Consider the following 18,573-nt stretch of genomic DNA (forward strand, 5'->3'; position numbering starts at 1 on the left):
CTCCAGAAATGGACCTGAATGAGGTACTGAGTGAATGAAGAAAAAAGCATAGGAAACTGGGACTGGGTGGTCGGGGCTCTTCGCTGGAGAAAGCACAGCACCCTGGAAGCTCGATGTTTATCATATACAGTGGAACCAAGAGGTGGAATTACTGTGTAGAGCTGAACAAGGAGATGGGGCTACTACATACGGATAAACATGGAGACGGCTTACACAGACAGCTGGAGCAAGGGAGTGGGATTAGAGTCTCAGGAGCATTCTCTGTAGGGAGCAGTCTTCAGGCTGTAAGCATCGCCTGGGAGAGAAGCTGAGGTGGACATATTCTGAACATACTGTCAACACTTGTGTTTCTCTCTCATCCAAGGAAAGCTTTGCTTTGCCTCCGAACCTTAGCCCAGGGAGAAGGCCTTGCCATTCCTCTGTGGGTCTAAGGCTCTGGGGTCTTTGACATGGCCAGCTTATGTCAAAGCACACATTCTCTCAGGACTTCACTCATTCAGGGCTTCCTGTTCCCCACAGAGGCAGTAGAGACTTGTTGTCTAATAGGAAGATTAAAAAAGTTCTGGAAGTGCGTCGTAGTGGTGGTTGTACAAAAGTCAGAGCGTATTAAATACCAGTGAGTTAGACTCTTAGAAAAATGACTGAAATGGCAAAATAATTATGGTATGTGTGGACGATTAAGCAAGCCAACTCCCAGTTGCTAATCCTCTGCTCTCTCCTGATGTTCAGTGACTTCTACTCTTGATTGTGTCGCCTGGTGTGCGACAAGCAATCCTTTATACCTGTTCCGTGACACAAAACTACAGCTCCACCTACCTGCATTTCTTGATTCTCATTGTTACTTTAAAAAGACAAAACACAGACAGGGGCATTCTTCCAGAGATATATAATGGCTTTGCATGGAGTGAACTTTCATAGCAGCTCTGTTCCCAGTAGCAGGATATCACCACAGCACTGGAAGCTGCTCACTGCCCTCTTCTTTTTAATGTCTTTCTCCCTTTGTCTCTATCCTTCTCCCTGTCCCTCTCCTTGTCTCTCTCCCTTTCTCTCTCCCTGTCCCTCTCCTTGTCTCTCTCCCTTTCTCTCTCCCTGTCCCTCTCCTTGTCTCTCTCCCTTTCTCTCTCCCTGTCCCTCTCCTTCTCTGTCTCTGCTACATCTCCAGCCCAGAATCTTATTGTTTATATTTTTAATCTAAGGTATAGTTTAACACATATTGTGTCACAGCCAAGCAGTCAACCAAGGTGGCCTGAGAGGCAGAGCCACTGTGTCTGCAAAGCCATGCCAACACGAGCAGTACTGCACTTTCAACTTATCAACAAGGATGACAAGCTTCCTTTGGCACAGAGAGTAAGATGTGTTCAGAAGTATTAAAATGTGAGGGAAATGGGTTATCAGTTGTGGTTTCTGGCTACTGATTAAAGAAGTAGGTTCTGGTGACTTTAAGAAAAAAAAGGAACCTTTTTAAAGCAGTGGTTCTCAACCTTCCGAAATGCTGAGACACTTTGATACAGTTCCTCATGTTGTGGTGACCCCAACCATTGAATTACTTTGTTGTACTTCATAACTGTCATTCTGTTGCTGTTATGAATTATAATGTAAATATCTGTGTTTTCCGGGGGTCTTAGGAGACCCTTGTCAAAGGGTTATGACCCACAGCTTTAAAGTAGCAGGGCCAGTCACAGAATTAATGGGGATGTTGGAAAGCTAAGCTCAGGAAAGAACTGAATACATGAATACATCTTTCTTCATGAATACATTCACAACCATGAGAAGAGGTCCTATTGTCACATCATTCCTTTGAGGCTCAACCCTCTGCTCTGGTAGAAAGATAACAGTGTGTAAGTCTAGATCACTTACTTGTGTCCCAGCCTGCCACGAAAAGGGACACCTGAGGCCCATGGAGGACCCTCCCCTCCAAGCAGAAAGGGAGTTCAAAACAGTGACTCATTCTCTCAGGGCACTGCTGCTCATAGCATTTTCTCTGAATGTTTCTGAGGCTTCATAGATCCCATTCTGGTCACCAGAGGGATGATCTCTCTCTCTCTCTCTCTCACACACACACACACACACACACACACACACATACGCACACGCACGCGCACACGCACGCGCACACGCACGCGCACACACACACACACCGCCATGAAAAGCAACTTTCAGATAGGTCCCTCTGTCAGTGAGTCCCAGCCACCCTGCTGCCACCTGAATGAGGTTCAGCTACTGTGACCTGTAGTTTGGGGCTGTCTGTCAGTCCAGATGACAGTGGTTCTTGATACCCTGTGAGACAAGTTTGTGAGAATAAAGTCTGGCCCATATTCTGAGCACTCCTTCTTGCCTTCCTTGTCCCCAAGAAATCAGGAGTTCTGTAGCCAGATACACTAGAGAATTGGAAGTCTCCGTTGTGTCGGATGGCATAAGTACCAGGTGGGAAGGAAGGGAGGGAAGGCCGTGGAGGGACACATGAGGGCTTCTGTGCATCTGAATCGGATTTGGGTTTTTGTTTTGTGTGTGTTTTGTTTGAAATGGGGACTGGTACTTCCCAGGCTGGCCTGGAACCAGCGATGTAGCCGAAAGTGATCTTGGACTTCTGATCTTGCAACTCGCTCCCAGTAGAATAGCACCAAATACATCTGCTTTGTGCACGCTGGGCACGGAACCCAGAACTTCAGGAATATTAGACAAGCATTCTGCCAGCTGAGCTGCATTCCTAACCACACATTTCCTAATTTTTGTTGTTATTAAACCACATAGCTGGCAGGGCATGGTGGCACACGTCTTTAATCCCACTCAGCACTGTGGAGGCAGAGGCAGGCAGATTTCTCTGAGTTCAAGGCCATCAAACGTGATATAGTGAGACCTATTTCAAAACCAAACAAACAAAAACAAACCCTTTATTAACTCTAGTCTGCTTGTATATCTTCTGCGCCCCTTTCACCCCTGTTACAAAGGGGTGAAAATTTTAGCCCACAAGCCTCTTTATTTTTCGTAAAAGAGCATTCTCCCCTAGGTACTTCCTCATCTGCCTTAGGACCCCATGCTCCATCTCCTGCCAGCACCCTAGATTTATACCAACAGTTTGAGCTTTTGCTGCAGAATATATCCACAGGATACTGAGCATTGCCTGGTATTTAACATTTTATGTTTTCAAGACTTATTTATTTTTGTTGTATATGTATGCGTGTTGCTTGTATGTAAGTCTATGCATCATTGTATATTCCCATAGAAGCCAGAAGAGGATGTCAGATCTCCTAGAACTGGAGTTATAGGCAGTTATTAGGTGCCTCATGGGTGCTAGGAACCAAGCTCAGGTCCTCTGGAAGAGCAGCCAGTTCTCTTAACTGTTGAGCCATCTCTCTAGCAATCCCAAAGGTGGTGGTAGTGGTGGTGGTGGTGGTGGTTGCATGTTTGTAGAGATTCTGATGTTGACAGGTGAAGATCTAGTTTATTCTTTTTGCTGTCTGGCATTTTGTTATCTGAATAAACCGAGCTTGAAAAAAACTATCAGCAGTAAGCAAGGCACAGTGTTAAAATTATATGGTAGCTACCTCAGCATAGTATTCTTCTTTAGATTTTAACACGAGTTTGAAAATTAGAACTGGAAAGGAACGAGGAAAACAGGCTGGGAAGGCAGCAGGAGAGGTAACTGCTCTGCTGCAGTGGGCTAAATGGAGACTGTGGCTCTGCAGCTGGGCAGCCTGAGATTAAAATAACCTTTGGTACCGGCCTCCTCGCGTGCCTCTCCTGGGAACGTGCTTCCTTGGGGGAGATGGCTGAAAGTCTTGACCTCAACAAGAGTGTTTACTTAACTGCTTGATTTGGAACAGATTGGTAGGTGGCCAACACACTCAGTGGGATTTGTTGTAGCCCTGGCCATTTTAAAAAAGAAATTGGCAAATGACCATATTCTGTGTGACAGATTTTTAAAATACTTTTTAAACACACTTAAGCTATAAATAGTCCCCATGATAAATATCAATCACAACCTTTCCTAGACAACCCTTGACCTCCACAGCACTCTATAAACTTGGGCTAAAAGAAATTCCTCCGTTCCCATGCTTGCCAAACCCTGAAAACTGCAGGTGGCCTCCAAGTTCTCTTCCTTCTTCATCTCAGATGTTTTCTGAAAAGAGGGACCTGACCAGAGAGGGAGCCTTTAACCCACAGTCTTCAGTGTTGGGGCTGGAGGTCGGTTTTGCCACTGACCCAAAGACTGGGTGAAGTCAGAGTCCTGAGTGGCGAGCGAATTTGCCTATGTGGTGCTACAATCCACTGGCCGCCCCATTCTGTTCCCTTCCACGGAAGGGTGCCAGGTCCCCAGGGTTAACTACGTCCATCCCAGGGCACCTCATCTGAAGATGACTCCCAGGTCATAGGTCTGCTGCCTCAGATTCAGCCCTGTTTAACAGCCACGCCCTCCGCGGTGGTCAGCGCACTAACAGACCCTTCTCTCCACCCAGGGTATGACTTCTGCCAGGTCCTACAGTGGTTTGCTGAGCGGGTTGACCGGATCATCCTGCTCTTTGATGCTCACAAATTGGACATCTCAGATGAGTTTTCAGAGGCGATCAAGGCCTTCCGAGGCCAGGATGACAAAATCCGAGTGGTACTGAACAAGGCCGACCAAGTGGACACACAGCAGCTGATGCGAGTCTATGGGGCCCTCATGTGGTCTCTGGGCAAGGTCATCAACACGCCCGAGGTACTTCGAGTCTACATTGGCTCCTTCTGGGCACAGCCTCTGCAGAACACGGACAACCGCCGGCTCTTCGAGGCTGAGGCACAGGACCTCTTCAGAGACATCCAGAGCCTGCCCCAGAAGGCTGCTGTGCGTAAACTCAACGACCTCATCAAGCGAGCCAGGCTGGCCAAAGTAAGCAGGAGATGACAGAGTCGGTCACTGGGGCTGGGGCTGGATTGCACTGTAGGGCAAGTCTATCCCAGAAGGTTCGGAGAGGGAATGGGATTGGTGGACAGCTTTAATCCCAGCACCTAGGCAGCAGAGGCAAGTGGATCTTTGTGAGTTTCAAGGCCAGCCTTGTCTTCATGAGAGTTTCAGGCCAGCCAGGGCTACACAGTGAGACCCTGTCAAAAAAAAAGAAAAAAAATTGCCATATTCTTGCTGTACTTTTAATCCCAGCATTCAGGAGGCAGAGGCAGGAGGATCTCTATGAGTTTGAGGCCAACCAGGGCCACACGGAGACCCTCTCTATAAATAAAGGAACAAATAAAAATAAACAACCAAAAAAAAAAAAAATCAGGAATCACTGCTTCTATCCTAGCCTGTGACCTCAGGCAGACGGCTGGGCTTCAAAGCCTGTTTTTTAATCTGAAACCTGGAGCCTACAAGAGCCTTTCACGCAGTGCTTACGTGGGTTCTCTGTGACACAGTGCTGAACATAGCAGCTGGGACACGGGGAAGGGTCAGTCACAGGGAAGACACAGGGAAGCACCAGCTCTAAGGAAGCTAATATGTTAGCATTATGTTGGGATGATGAGATCTCAGGTGCCCCAGTGTAGAAAAGCTGGCATTCTGGCCAGAGCCTGTGGGATGCTGGGAGGCCACCACTAGTCACTGTTCACTTAGGGCCAGGACCCAGAACTGCCTAGGTGCTGGGAGGTGAGCTGGCAGTTACTAGAGCATGTCAGATCCCTCCATCCTCATTCTGGCCTGTAGCCCATACTGTAACTCACTGTGGGCCCTCATAACAAAGTCACCCAAGGCTCGTGATTGAGCCGCCTAGCAGCCCCTGGAGTATGTGCCCGTGGTGTGTACGTGTGAGTACTCAAGTAAATATGTGATGGTCTGCTGAGCCCCCACAGGTGGCAGAGTCAATACTGCAATGTCTATGAAGAACAAAGCGGATCGCTCCTCTAAAAGTATAGGGTCAGGAGGAGTTCCTTATAGATCTGTGTATGTTTTATGTAGTTGTCCCGTACTTCTGGAAGCACCCTGGAGCCCTTTGCCAGGATGAGGGTCTGACCTGGTTGATCCGAGAGTTTTAACCAGTGGAGTTCCCAGACCCTGCCCCATAGCTGTTGCCTCAGGAGGGTATGTGGCCGTAGACCTATATGGACACACATGAGGGCATGTACTTCTCAGGTGTCATTATGATCAGCTGGGTTTGAGATCCAGGGGCTGTACTGACTCCCTGATTTTTCAGAGACAAAGTAGGCCAAGTGACCTCTTCGGACTCCCCCAATCCATTAGGTGAGAAGATAGGAGTGAAACACACTCCCCCAGCTGTTAGTCTAGCCTTCTTCTCTGGGCCCAGGACTCCAGCTGGCACCAGTACGCAAGCTGCTGCATACCCATTGGAGCTTGGTCAGAAAGTGGAGTCAACTCCCTTCTCTTGGTATTCTGCTGTAAAACAAACAAACAAAAAAAAGCAGGGGAAATTCAGCTCCATGCATCCTGACTTCCAGTCTGGCCTGGGTGCACTGGGTTAGCCTCCGGAGTGTTCTACAGCTGTGGCTCATTGAGACGACACAGATAGGGCGTGCCCAGGCCAGAGCTGAAGAGTACGTCTGGAGGGGGGGGGCTCAGAGCACCCTTGTTATGGCGTGAGGAACTGAACTGACCAAGGAATGGGTACTTGCCCATATGGAACTCAGAATGGTGCCTAGGTGCTTGTCCAAGGGAAGCAGGGATGGCTGCCCAGACGGCCAGGGGCCTTTCAGCACCTCATTTCCCCTCAGTAGCTATCTTCCTGCTGCTGCCAAGTGTGCATGCTCCTACGTCTGAAGAGACCTGCCCTGGACGCCCACTGCCCCATACTCACAGTGCACAACCTCTTGGTTCCCTCTCCTAAAGCCCAGGGCATGCACTTTCCTCCCTGTGTCACCAAGCTGACTTGAGTCCGCCAGGTGCTATGGGACCCCCTACTCTCTCCTCTCTCCCTGGTATAAGCTGTTTCCTCTCAGAACTCTGCGCCACTTTGTTCTAGCCCTACAAGGCAGTTGCTCTAACTAGTTTGTGAAACCACTTCTCTGCAGCTCTCCTGAAAGGCCCACTACCATGGGCCTAATGCCCGATGACAGGAAGTCTTTCTGGTTTTGCCTGTTCAATGACCCTTTGGCACGTGGTATTTCTCTTTTCAGCCATTATAAATGTATTTAACCTTTAGGGAATCTATATAAAGTCTAAATTATCTTTTTGTTGTGTTTTTTGTTGTTTGTTTTTGAGACAGGGTTTCTCCGTATAGCTCTGGTTGTCTTAGAACTCACTCTGTAGTCCAGACTAGCCTTGAACTCAAGGGATTTGCCTGCCTCTGTCTTCCAAGCGCTGGGATCAAAGGTGCACCACCACCACCCAGCTAGCCTAAATCATTTTCTAGTCAAAGCTCCTGTAGACTTTGCAAATTCACAGACTTTAATGTCTGTGGACATTTTAAGCTTGCCAGTTAGGCCAGTGACTGCAGACGCGGCTATACTCAGTCATAAAAAGAGACAGAGGCAGCGGGAGAGAGGGAGAAATAGGAGAATGAATATGAGTGTGAATAGAGAGCTGGGTGAAAATGCCAAGTGCCACAGCATGGCAGTGTTCCCTGCCATTCCTGAGTGCTGACCCTTGGAGCAGACCGGCATGGCCTAGGTTAGTGAGGCACAAAATGCCTCTGTTCTGATGCTGCATAATGAAAACCCTTGTGCAGATGTGGGGGCAGATGCTGAAACTTGCTGAGCTTACTTATGGGAGAAGAAACAGCATATTCTTCTCTTCCTAAGAATAGTGTCTGGCTTGTTCCTTCTCACAGAGGAAAATGTTTAAGGCACAACTGCTTCCATCACCAGCTCCCCAGTGCCATTTGCACGTGGTCTGTCGCAACCCCAGAGCAGAGCATCAGGACAGGAAGCTGCCTGGGCTGGATAAGAAGCAGAACTGAACGCAGTGGCCTTGGCTCCTAGCGTGGCACATGCTAAGTGGGTGCTCTTCGGAGCTGTGCCCCTAGCCGTCCAGCTGCAATTTCATGTTCCACTTGTGAGCTTTGTCGTTTATTGTTCTTAAAGAAGCACGGAGTGGGCTGGGGATATAGCTCAGCAGTAGGGCAGCTCTCTGGTGTGCTCAAGGCCCTGGCTTCTGTTCCCAAAGAGAAGAAAAGGTCCACACGGAGGACTATACTAAGGGCTGGGGAAATCATGGACCAGATAGGATGTGTAAGTTTCCTGTGGCTGCTCTACCATAGGCCGAATGGCAAACCAGAAGCCCAAAGTCAAGGTATTAGTAGATCCTCTGAGGGCTCCAAGTGTCTGTGCTCCTCTCCTGGCCTCCTTGGTGCTCTGTGGCCTAGAGGGTTTTTTATTTGTTTGGATTGGTTTGGTTTTGGTTTTTGTTTTTTCAAGATAGAATTTCTCTGTGTATCCTTGGCTGTCCTGGAACTCGCTCTGTAGACCAGGCTGGCCTCGAACTCACAGAAATCCACCTGCCTCTGCTTCCTGAGTGCTGGAATCAAAGGCGTGCGTCACCACCGCCTGGCTTGTGTTTTTATTTTAGTCACTCGCAGTGATAATGGGATTTTAATAATGCAAACAAAAAGGCTGGAAATTAGGTAATTTCTCTGTCTTTTCTATTTGTGTGTTTTCAAAGCTGTCTTCTAAGGAACAAAAGACCTTCATGTGGTCTGGGTGAGCCTTCTCATCGCCTCACCTTCTGTCAGATGGAGAGGTAGCCTGCCAGAAGTCTGTTTGCTCTCTCTTCGATGTCAGTCAAAGCTTACTGTGTAATTCTTCAGAGTAAGCTATTTTAGGAAAGTCCAAATACAAGTTTTGGAAGTAGAATTTAGTTTTATTCTTCTATAAACTTGTGCGGATCTCAAACTTCCTTATGGGATACATGAACAAAAGCCAAAAAAGTGAGGCAAATTTACTGCCAGACCCCATCCTGCACAAGGTTGGGAAAGCACCCCCCCTCCATTTGGAAATCTTCGTTCAACAAGAAAACAAAGCAGCTTTTGAGGAAGGAGTGGGTGAGCATGAGGGAAGAGAGCTCAGTGACTTTCAGGGGTCACTAGAGTTCTGTGGAATTTAGTTCACTGTTCAAAGACATATTTTCCTCTTGGTCACATGTAGTGTGCAGGGCCTGGCTTTCCTGTTTGCAGGGTCAAGTTCCTTTTAGGAGAAGTTGGGCATTTTGTAGCTCATCGGGCAGATAGAGGCTGAAGTGTGCAGTGTGTGGTGATGAGCCCTTTAATGCTTATCCACTGCAAGGCTTTAAAAATAGCTACATCGCTGCCTGGGCTTTGTGGAGGTCCGTGCTCAAGCCTATATATGGAAACCTGTCTCTCATCTGACCTCAGATGCCTCTAAAGGCCCCTTTAAGTCCTCTCTAAGGCTGTTGGAATCACGTGTCTTATTGGTACCAGCTTTGATCTGAACAAACCCTTGCTCAGTAGGACTTGGCTGCTTCTCTCAATCTTCCGTTTTCACCTTTTGGGTCTCTGGCTTACTATTAAATTTGGTTAGCAGGGGCGGGTGACAGATAGGCCTCACTGGGTAGCTCAGGCTGGCCTCAACCCATGGTAGTCTTCCTGTCTCAGTTTCCTAAGGGCCGAGTTTACGGACATGAGTTACCATGCTCGGCATTAACTGAAAGGAAAAAGAGGGTATTGTCGTAAACCCACAAACAACAGTCCCAGTCTGAGCAGAGTGTTTCAGACAGTTTGCTGTCACCACGTGGTGTGACATCATGCAGAGCGCAAAGTACACGTGCTGTGTTCTCAGAACCAAAGTTGCCATGAAGTCACACGGTGTTAACACAGGGGCAAGTGAAAAGCACCTGGCATTCGTTACAAGTTTGATTTCGAGTTAATTTTTGGTTGTCGTGTATTCACACAGCGTTAACTGTTGTCAGTTTTGTTTTTGTTTTCTTTTTGTTTTTTTCAGAGCTGAGGACCGAACCCAGGGCCTTGCGCTTGCTAGGCAAGCACTCGACCTCTGAGCTAAATCCCCAACCCCTGTTGTCAGTTTTTTAAACAGCCCTGACATTCAGTGAAGCAACCACCATTTGAGAAACTGGTCCCGACGCAACAGTCATACAGCCTAACGCGTATATTTTCAGATAGCCTCCGAACACTGCATGTACTTGCATTGCTGTTCAAATTCTGTTGACCCCACCCAATATACACATACACCCAGCGGCTCTCAGCTGAGCGGTGGGGTGAATCCACTCACTGTCTCCAATGTCCTTCTCCAATATTCTAATTAAGTCTGTTTTCCTTCTCGACATTTCCAACTCTGCCTAGTTGTTTAATTTTTAAAAGCATCGGTCTGTTATTCATCCTTTCCTCTTCTAGTTTTTTATTTGGCTTCTGTTAATTTCAAATTCTATAAAGAAAACCTTTGTAGTCAACACAAGTTACTGACCTGAAGTTCGAAGTAAGCAGAAAAAGTGAGGGAAGCATGTGACCCAGGCCAGACAGTGCCCTCCTGGGAAAATTGCTCGCCCTTAGGGGTTTGGGGAGCTTCCCTTTCCTGTATCTGGGTTTCCTCCCCCGAGAGAGCTGTTCCTCCTGCCTGATCCCAGGCAACCGGTCTCAAACAGAAATCCCTCAGTGAAGCTCTCAGCACTCTGCCCACTGAAGTGCTGCGCCCGTGATCACTGACTTCATTGCTCACAGGACACCGCTCCTGTGTAGGTAAATGAGTCAGCCTCTAGTTTCACTTCCCGGTGCTCTCAGGCACAGGTGAGACTCTCTCTGCCTTTTCTGGTGAGTCACAGTGGAGATCTTTCCTGCTAGGGGTCTGCTTGCTTCCTGCCCAGATAACAGAACCATTTCTGTGAGGGTACAGTCAGTTGCCCTTTCTTGGGGGGTACACTTGAAGACATGATCTCTAGGGACATTCTCTGTGCGGCTTTGCCTCACCCCACCTGGTTCTCGGTCAAGTATCGCGCCGCTCACCGTGATTCCGACTTCTCTGACCCTGGAGAACCATCATTAGTGCTAGCACTAGGTCAGCAGAGCCTCACTGGGAATCCTCCCGTGGCTCTAATGCCTGCTGAGCGAGGCCTGGATGCAGCCCACCCCTCCCCTCCCTGGACCGTGTGCATGATACCACCCCAGATCCATACCCACCTCGTTAGCACCCTCATCTTGCTGTACTCACGCATCTCCTACTGTTCTTCACAGGACCCAGTTCAGACGTCATCTCTTCCATCGCCCTGTCATCTCATATCCCTTATCTGTCACGTCCTGCGCTCCCCCAACCCAGCCTTCGATGTTGGGGTTCTCTGAGCTCACCCTCCCTGTGTGGTCTCAGCGTATCTGGTTCCTCTGGCCCTTCCTCAAGTCCAGCTCTCAGATTACCTGTTCCAGACCAGTTCTCTAGAAGCACGTTCTCGCTGCCCTTAGGAGGTCTGGCTCTTGGGTTCCCACCTTTGCTTGTGGTTACGAATCAGAGTTCCCCATGGGAATGAGGTCTCATTTATCTCCTCTCTCGAGGAGTGTGTTGTGTGCTGACCTGACATATCCCCCTTAGGTACATGCCTACATCATCAGCTACCTGAAGAAGGAAATGCCAAATGTATTTGGAAAAGAAAATAAGAAGCGAGAACTCATCTCCAGGCTTCCAGAAATCTACGTTTACCTGCAGCGAGAGTACCAGATTTCTGCAGGGGACTTCCCTGAGGTCAAGGCCATGCAGGTACTGGGAGCTCCATCACAGTGTCATGAGGAGGTGGTGGGAGACGACATGAACTCGGCTGCCTGCAGCCACCAGCTGTGTGGTCACATGAAGAGATAGCCATGGCATTCCTGGCTGTTTGTTTTCTCGTCTCTAGGAGAGACATGGGTTCCCAGAGTATGTCTACAGGGAGAATGACTCTGCAGCTGCAGAAGGGGAGCTTGTTGGGGTCCTGTGGGCCGAGGAAGATTGAAGGATATATGGCCCATCTATGTGGGGTGTCCTGTCTAGTCTGGGAGTCACTGTCCTGTGGGGACATGAATCCGTGAGGTCATAAGAAGCCAAAGTCTAGATTTGTATGTAAATCACCTTTCAAATTCGGTCTTAATTTTTCAAAAGCTGCTAGGTAGACTAAATATAGATTTCACCCTGAGACCAGCTGTTATAACATAAGCAGACTCTGAACCTGAGATATTTGTGAAAATTAATCCAGGCCTGTGTGGGTCAGAGGACACCAGGTCCCCAGAGCTGGGTCAAGGGACAATCCCTGCGGAAGGAGTTAGGGAAACCGGAGTCTCAGGAGCAGCCGCAGCCCAGTTAGCTGTATACTGGGTGAGTCTAAGCCTGTGTTGAAAATCCCATGGTCAGGACCCACGCTCGGTGTCTTCAGTGAGCCCAGGCAGAGCAGGAGCCCCAGCCTGAGAGATGCCATGTTCGTTTGTGTTCATTCAGTCATTCCTCCAGGCAATGTTAGTTACCGGGACCAAGCATTGTTCTAGTCTCTGGAATACATCAATGGGCAGACATTTAAGATAAGAGTAAGAATAGTTGAGTCTTTGCCCCAGTGACACACCCCTTGCTACAACATGGATGCCCTGGGCTTCAGTGTAATTGCTGATTGCGTGTGGTTCAGTGCATCTTTGTAAGGCTGTAACTCCAAGAGCTCAGTACCCATGTCATATTCACTCTTTCCCTTCCTCTAGACAGCGCTTCCCAACCTTCCTAATGCTGGGTTCCTTTGATACAGCGCCTCATATTGTGGTGACCCCAACCATAACATTACTTTGTTGTTACCTCATTAACTGCAGTTATGCTACAGTTATGAATCATAATGTAAATATCAGATATGTAGGTTGCCAAAGGGGTTGTGACTCCCAGGTTGAGAACTGCTGCTCTTTCATGTAGTGGGTGCTCAGTAAATACATGCTGAGCATGCTTCTTTCCCTGAGGCTGTGGAGGATCTACCATCCTCAGCAACGGGCATTCTGTTGACACCAGCTGTGTGGGGGTCAGATGTAGAGGATAAAGCTTGGAAATAACAAACTGGGCATATGTCAGGGTCGTGAGGAGGGTTCACCACAGCTGGTTTCAGGTCTATGTTCTCCCAGATGGTGGTGACAGGCACCTTTAATTCCAGCACAGAGGCAGGATCTCTGTGAGTTCAAGGCCAGCCTAGTCTACACAGCAAGTCCCAGGACAGCCAGGGCTGTCTCAAAAAAGAAAAAAAAAAAAAAGGAGAGAGAGTGAGCCCTGGTCAGGGGTCTCACATCTGTTATACCAAGCCAAGCATGTGTTTTAGTTCCCTTAGTGCCAGAACAGACTGCCTGTGTTTGCCTGCGTCTGCCGTGTCCTCCTCCGAGGGAATCTGGCCTATTACGGGATGAGTGCCCTGCTGCTTGGTAACACTAGAAATGCTGTGCTGTAACTGCTCACTCAGTTGTTGCGATGTCATGACAGCAGAGGGCAGCAGAGCCATCCCCATGTGCCCTGCTACCACACATTTTAAAACGGGGGGGGGGGGGGGGGGCGTGTCTTCCACCCCTCTACACCCCTATTGAGGTCTGTAAGGACCACAGGGACCATAGTGTAGGGTTTATTTCCTTTCCTGTATGCTTTCTGGGCAGACATAGCTGCTGCTTTCTGGTCGTTCCTGCACAATTGTGGCCGCTTGCCCCTTGTTTCTTCAAACACCCGCCATCAGAATCCCCCTCCTCTGCGGGCTGGTAGACATTTTTAGGCAGCTGTAATCCCCATGTGTCTGTTTGCCAGACACAGGCACCCTCTGTGCTCAGGGCTCAGACTCATTCCCCAAGGCTGGGGTAGGTGTCCCTGCACCCAGGGGAATTCAGACTACTTACTCAGTAGCACTGGAATTTTTATGTAGGAAGGCCTGTAATCCCTCCTCCTCAACCGGCCCCTTTGTCCCCTCAGCTGCGACACTGTCAGCAGAAGTCCTGGGTCCTGGCAGCACTGTTTGGTGCCGAGGGTGGAGGTGATGGCCTGATGGCTCTCATCAAGCAGTGAGCACGCAGGACTCAGAACCCGGAACTCACTTCAGAAAGCAGGCCGCTCGAGGGCTCGAGCTGGGCTGGAGCAGCACGGCAGTTAGGTAGCACAGTGCTGGCTGCTCGAAGGTTGTTGGGAGGGCTGTTCTGAAGACACAACAGCTGTCAGTGTTTGGCTCTGTCCCCCTGCAGTCTAAGTGCCGGGGCTCCCTTCCCAACGTGACCCCAGAATTCTTGCCCTACCACACACCCTGAGAGCACAAATTCTGTTCTCCTACCCAAGAAATGCACGTCAAGGTTCAGAGAAAGACCCTGCCCCAAAAGAATCAGCTGAGAATGTAGAGGAACATGCCTGACACCTGCCTCTGGCCTCCTTGTGTGTACAGGTATACACACACACACACACACACACACTCTCTCTCTCTCTCTCTCTCTCAATGCTTCTGTATTTACTAAGGAAAAACATGGAAGACTAGTTTTCATTAGGTCTTTAAGTCTGCTGATGTTAAGCCCTAGGCAAATCTCCCAGTTCAAGGACAGAGAAAGTTCAACCCCAGTCTCATCTTTCACAGCAATGAATAGATGAGGTCCTCCCTGGGTGTCTGAGGAACCCAGGATTCTGAGTTCATATGCGTTTGCAGGAAACCGCTTTCCTTAGCTTCAGACACCTGTGTGATGTCCCTTCTCCCTTCTAACTGCTCAGTTTTCCCTTTCTACTGACTTTTTGTACTTCATGTTGTCCTTTTCGCACAAGTCTTTTCTGAAAGCCCACACTGAACAGCTGGTGTCTTCTTCCTCCAGTGTGACCAAGGCTCCTTTAAAGCAGAGCCCATCCCTGGGCCTAGGGGAAATGTCTGATGCGCAGCGAGCCATAGGGCGGTGATACAGGGTGGGTAGGTGATGGCTGCGTGAACGATGGATAAGTGGTGGATGGCCGGATGGATGAATACAAGTGTGAATGTAAGGATAAGCGAAGAGAAACTGGGTGGACCGGGCTCTCTATCACTACCCGGATAGCCTCCGTGACCCTCCTCCCCAGCAGGTGGCTCCACCCTGGAAGGGCAGTGGCTGAGTTCTCCAGCCCTTACTAGAGCCTTTGGTCTACTGACCGGCCACTTCTCCAAAGAGATGGGGTAGGGAGCTCTTGTGACCTGCTGACGATGCTCAGCCCTGCTGCCTACCTTTCAACTGGTGCTCATTTGCCCATACTTTTGAAATAACTAGTCTACAGCCATAAGATTCCCAGAGCCCCAACAGGTGCCTTCTTGGAGAGCCTTCTGTGGGGTTTTCCCACAGGTTTCCAGTTTTGCAGCCTTCTCGGTTCGTTCCTAAAAGGTTAAAGCTAAGGAGCATGTGCCCCAGGCTTCATCATTATTATTTTCAAAGAATCCAAAGGCAAAGTTCTTTTTATCGGGAGCCAGGGGAATTGAGAGAGGGTGCTGCTGTGTAGACCAGAAAAGCCTCAAGCATGCAGCAACACTACAGTCTTCACCCTCTGGGTGCCGGGACTATGGGTGTGTGGAACCATACACAGCCAGCTACAAAATTCTCAAATAATAAGTTTGGGGGGGGTTGTTGTTTAGTTTTTCTTTAGATATAGTCCCTGGATTTTTAATAAAGCATAGAAAGGAGTTAGCGGTTGTGGGTCTCTGACAGTATGGTACTGTCCTTTTCTGTATACCTGTACACACAAGGAGGCCAGAGGCAGGTGTCAGGCATGTTCCTCTACATTCTCAGCTGATTGTCGTGGAAGCGAGTGACGCATGTAGTAGAGCCTTTCTGAGAACACAATGCTCCAGGCGCTAGGTGCACGTGTGCGGTTTCCACGGTCTTAAGGGGTCCCTGCGACTCCTGCAGGCACCGGAAAGAGCAGCTACCGTATGAACAGCCACACTTCAGCCCTGAAGCTTGATTCTTGATCCTAAGCCCCTCTTGCATCTGGTGAGCTTGGACACGCAGCCCCAGCAAAGAGGTCTTCCGCTGGCACAGGGCGTGGTGGGATATCTGTGTTAAGGGAGACCCAGTTTCCTCCGGCACCTCCTGCAGAGGACATAACTCCAAATCTGGTTTCCCCTCCTGTAGGAACAGCTTGAGAACTATGACTTCACCAAGTTCCACTCCCTGAAGCCCAAGCTGATCGAGGCCGTGGACAACATGCTGACCAACAAGATCTCCTCCCTGATGAGCCTCATCAGCCAGGAGGAGATGAACATGCCCACGCAGATGGTGCAGGGAGGAGCCTTTGATGGCACCACAGAGGGGCCCTTCAACCAGGGCTACGGGGAGGGGGCCAAGGAGGGTGCTGATGAGGAAGAGTGGGTTGTGGCTAAAGACAAGCCTGTCTATGATGAACTCTTTTATACCCTGTCACCCATCAACGGCAAAATATCTGGTGTCAACGCCAAGAAGGAAATGGTGACCTCCAAACTGCCCAACAGCGTCCTAGGCAAGATCTGGAAGCTCGCCGACTGTGACTGCGACGGCATGCTGGACGAGGAGGAGTTTGCGCTGGCCAAGCACCTCATCAAGATCAAGCTGGACGGCTACGAGCTCCCTACCAGCCTGCCGCCACACCTCGTGCCCCCCTCTCACAGGAAGTCCCTGCCAAAGGCTGACTGAGGGCGCATAGCCGGGGCGGGGGCGGGGGGCGGCACCCGGGCCTGAAGTCTGCCCTGCCACCGATCCGCTGAATGTCCTTGGCCAAGGCTCTGCCCTCTCCACGTCTCAGTTTCCTCATAGGTAGGTAGGTCAGGGAGGGCAGATCCTGGATGCTGGATGAGGTCCTTTTACCTCTGAAATCTCTAAATTTCTATCAAAATATTGAGAAAAGCAGTATCTAGATACGGAGATTAAAGTCTCAGAAGAAAAAGAAATTATCCAACGAAGAATGCAGGTGTGGACACGGGCTGGTGGACACAGGCTGGCGAGCTTGCGGGGTGAGCTGGAGACTCACTGGAGTCTCCAGGGCCTGTGCTGGACAGTTCATCACCGTGACCCTCTGTCCTTCAGAGGGCACCAAGAGGTATCAGAATTATATAGTTTATTTTTCTTATTGCGTTTCCTGTTACAGGGGAGGGGAAAGAGCAGAGAGTTTCTGCTCTCTATAGACTGACACCAAAGAGAAGACTACCAGGTTTAAAAAAGGATGTATCACGTCTGTGTGGACCCGTCCCCTCGGCAGTCCCCAGACAGCAGGTAGCCAGGTCAGGAGAACCTGCTGCCTGACCCTGCCACGTCTCCCTCCCAGCAAAGCTGGATTCAGTTAGGAATTTGGAATTCACAACCTCTGTCAGCCCCTGGCCGGACCTCTTCCAAGATCGTGTTGAAGTCTGAGGACTGCCTTCTCTTCCCAGTTCACCCAGTAGGTTGCAGCAAAGTCAGTTTATCAGACTTGAGAAAAGAAACAGTTCCCATCTGTCACTAAGTGTGCCCTTCAATCATTGAATGTCCTCAAGGCTTTTTGGTAGGTGGCAGAATTTAAATTCAACAAAGCCATGGCTTGATTTGAGTCCCAGAGCCTTTGGACCCAGGTAAAGAGAGACCAGCCCCATCCTGAGCTATCAATTGAAGAGATGAGTGTCTTGATGATTGACACTGTTGTTTGATTTTTAAAGAAAAAAATATGCATTTCATTATGTCTAATTGTGTTTTTCTCACAAGATGAAGCCTCTCTGCAAAAATCTTTTATGTAACACTTTTTCTTCCAAGCTAGCGTGCTTCACATCAGGAGTGCCTATCTGGGCCCAGATTGGGCCGCATGCATACCTCCCCTGACTCTTCAGGGGTTTCCCAAGCCTGTAACTCTCTTTGACCCACTTACTCAGGTTCAGGGTCTGCCTCCCATCACAGCACAGCAGTGACCGCATGGCCCCGCCATGACAGTACCTGAAATGAATGAATCTGAATAGTGCCCCTGAATCTTCAGAAAAACATACTCTCATGCCTAATTGCCTGCCTCTGGCAACTTCAGGGTCAGAACTGATGATTTAAGGGAAAATGCTGAAAGCTCACACCTATTATCCCAGCACTTGGAAGGCAGATGCAGGAGGATCACCGTGAGTTGGAAGCCAGCCTGAACTACATTATCAGTGTGATGGCACTCTGCTTCAAAACCAGAGATAACATTTTTGTCACCATTCACACTCCCTATCTTACTTTCTAAATAATAGTTGTGAAAGAAACATGGTGTGCATTTTACCCTGAGTGAGCACATTGGGGTTATTTGGACACACAGAGGGAAATGTTTGGTCCTTGGGGCTGTAACTGTGTAGGCATTCCTGTGGTGTGAGGGGTGTCCAAGGGGTGGCGATGCCTGGGAGGGCTGCCCTTCCTCCCATTTGTCTTGCTGCTTTCTCACTGCACCGTTGTCATATTATCTACATAAATATAAGCACAAATGTATGTCTCATGAGTCTGTCTCTAAAGTGCTCGTCCATGCGTTCTGTGTGGAGATGACCAAGTTGCGTCTGTACAGAACAGCTGTAGAGTTGTCCTGGACGGGGACAGCGGGCTGAGATTTGTGGGATCTCCTTCCCTGCTTCTCTCCGTCATCTGCCGGGATAAGCCTGGCAACTGAGCCTACCGCGTCCTGACCCGGTGATGTCCTTGGACAAAAAGCAACCAGAGCTCTACTTGCCGAATATTCTCCTGTTCATAAGTTTACCAGAAAGAAAAC

General features: G+C 49.2%; 1 protein-coding gene across 1 annotated transcript in view; it reads left to right on the forward strand.

Annotated features, from left to right (window-relative positions):
- The window catches only part of Ehd4 (EH domain containing 4), a 65,649-nt gene extending 47,350 nt beyond the window's left edge, over positions 1-18,299 (forward strand). The window contains exons 4-6 of the mRNA XM_021647601.2: positions 4,458-4,870; positions 11,470-11,634; positions 15,981-18,299. Of these exons, the coding sequence (XP_021503276.1) occupies positions 4,458-4,870; positions 11,470-11,634; positions 15,981-16,517 (1,115 nt within the window). The 3' untranslated portion in view covers positions 16,518-18,299. The remainder of the gene's footprint in view (positions 1-4,457; positions 4,871-11,469; positions 11,635-15,980) is intronic.
- The last annotated feature ends 274 nt before the right edge of the window (positions 18,300-18,573 follow it).

This window comes from Meriones unguiculatus, chromosome 18 (genome assembly GCF_030254825.1).
Source record: "Meriones unguiculatus strain TT.TT164.6M chromosome 18, Bangor_MerUng_6.1, whole genome shotgun sequence".
Lineage (NCBI taxonomy): Eukaryota > Metazoa > Chordata > Mammalia > Rodentia > Muridae > Meriones > Meriones unguiculatus.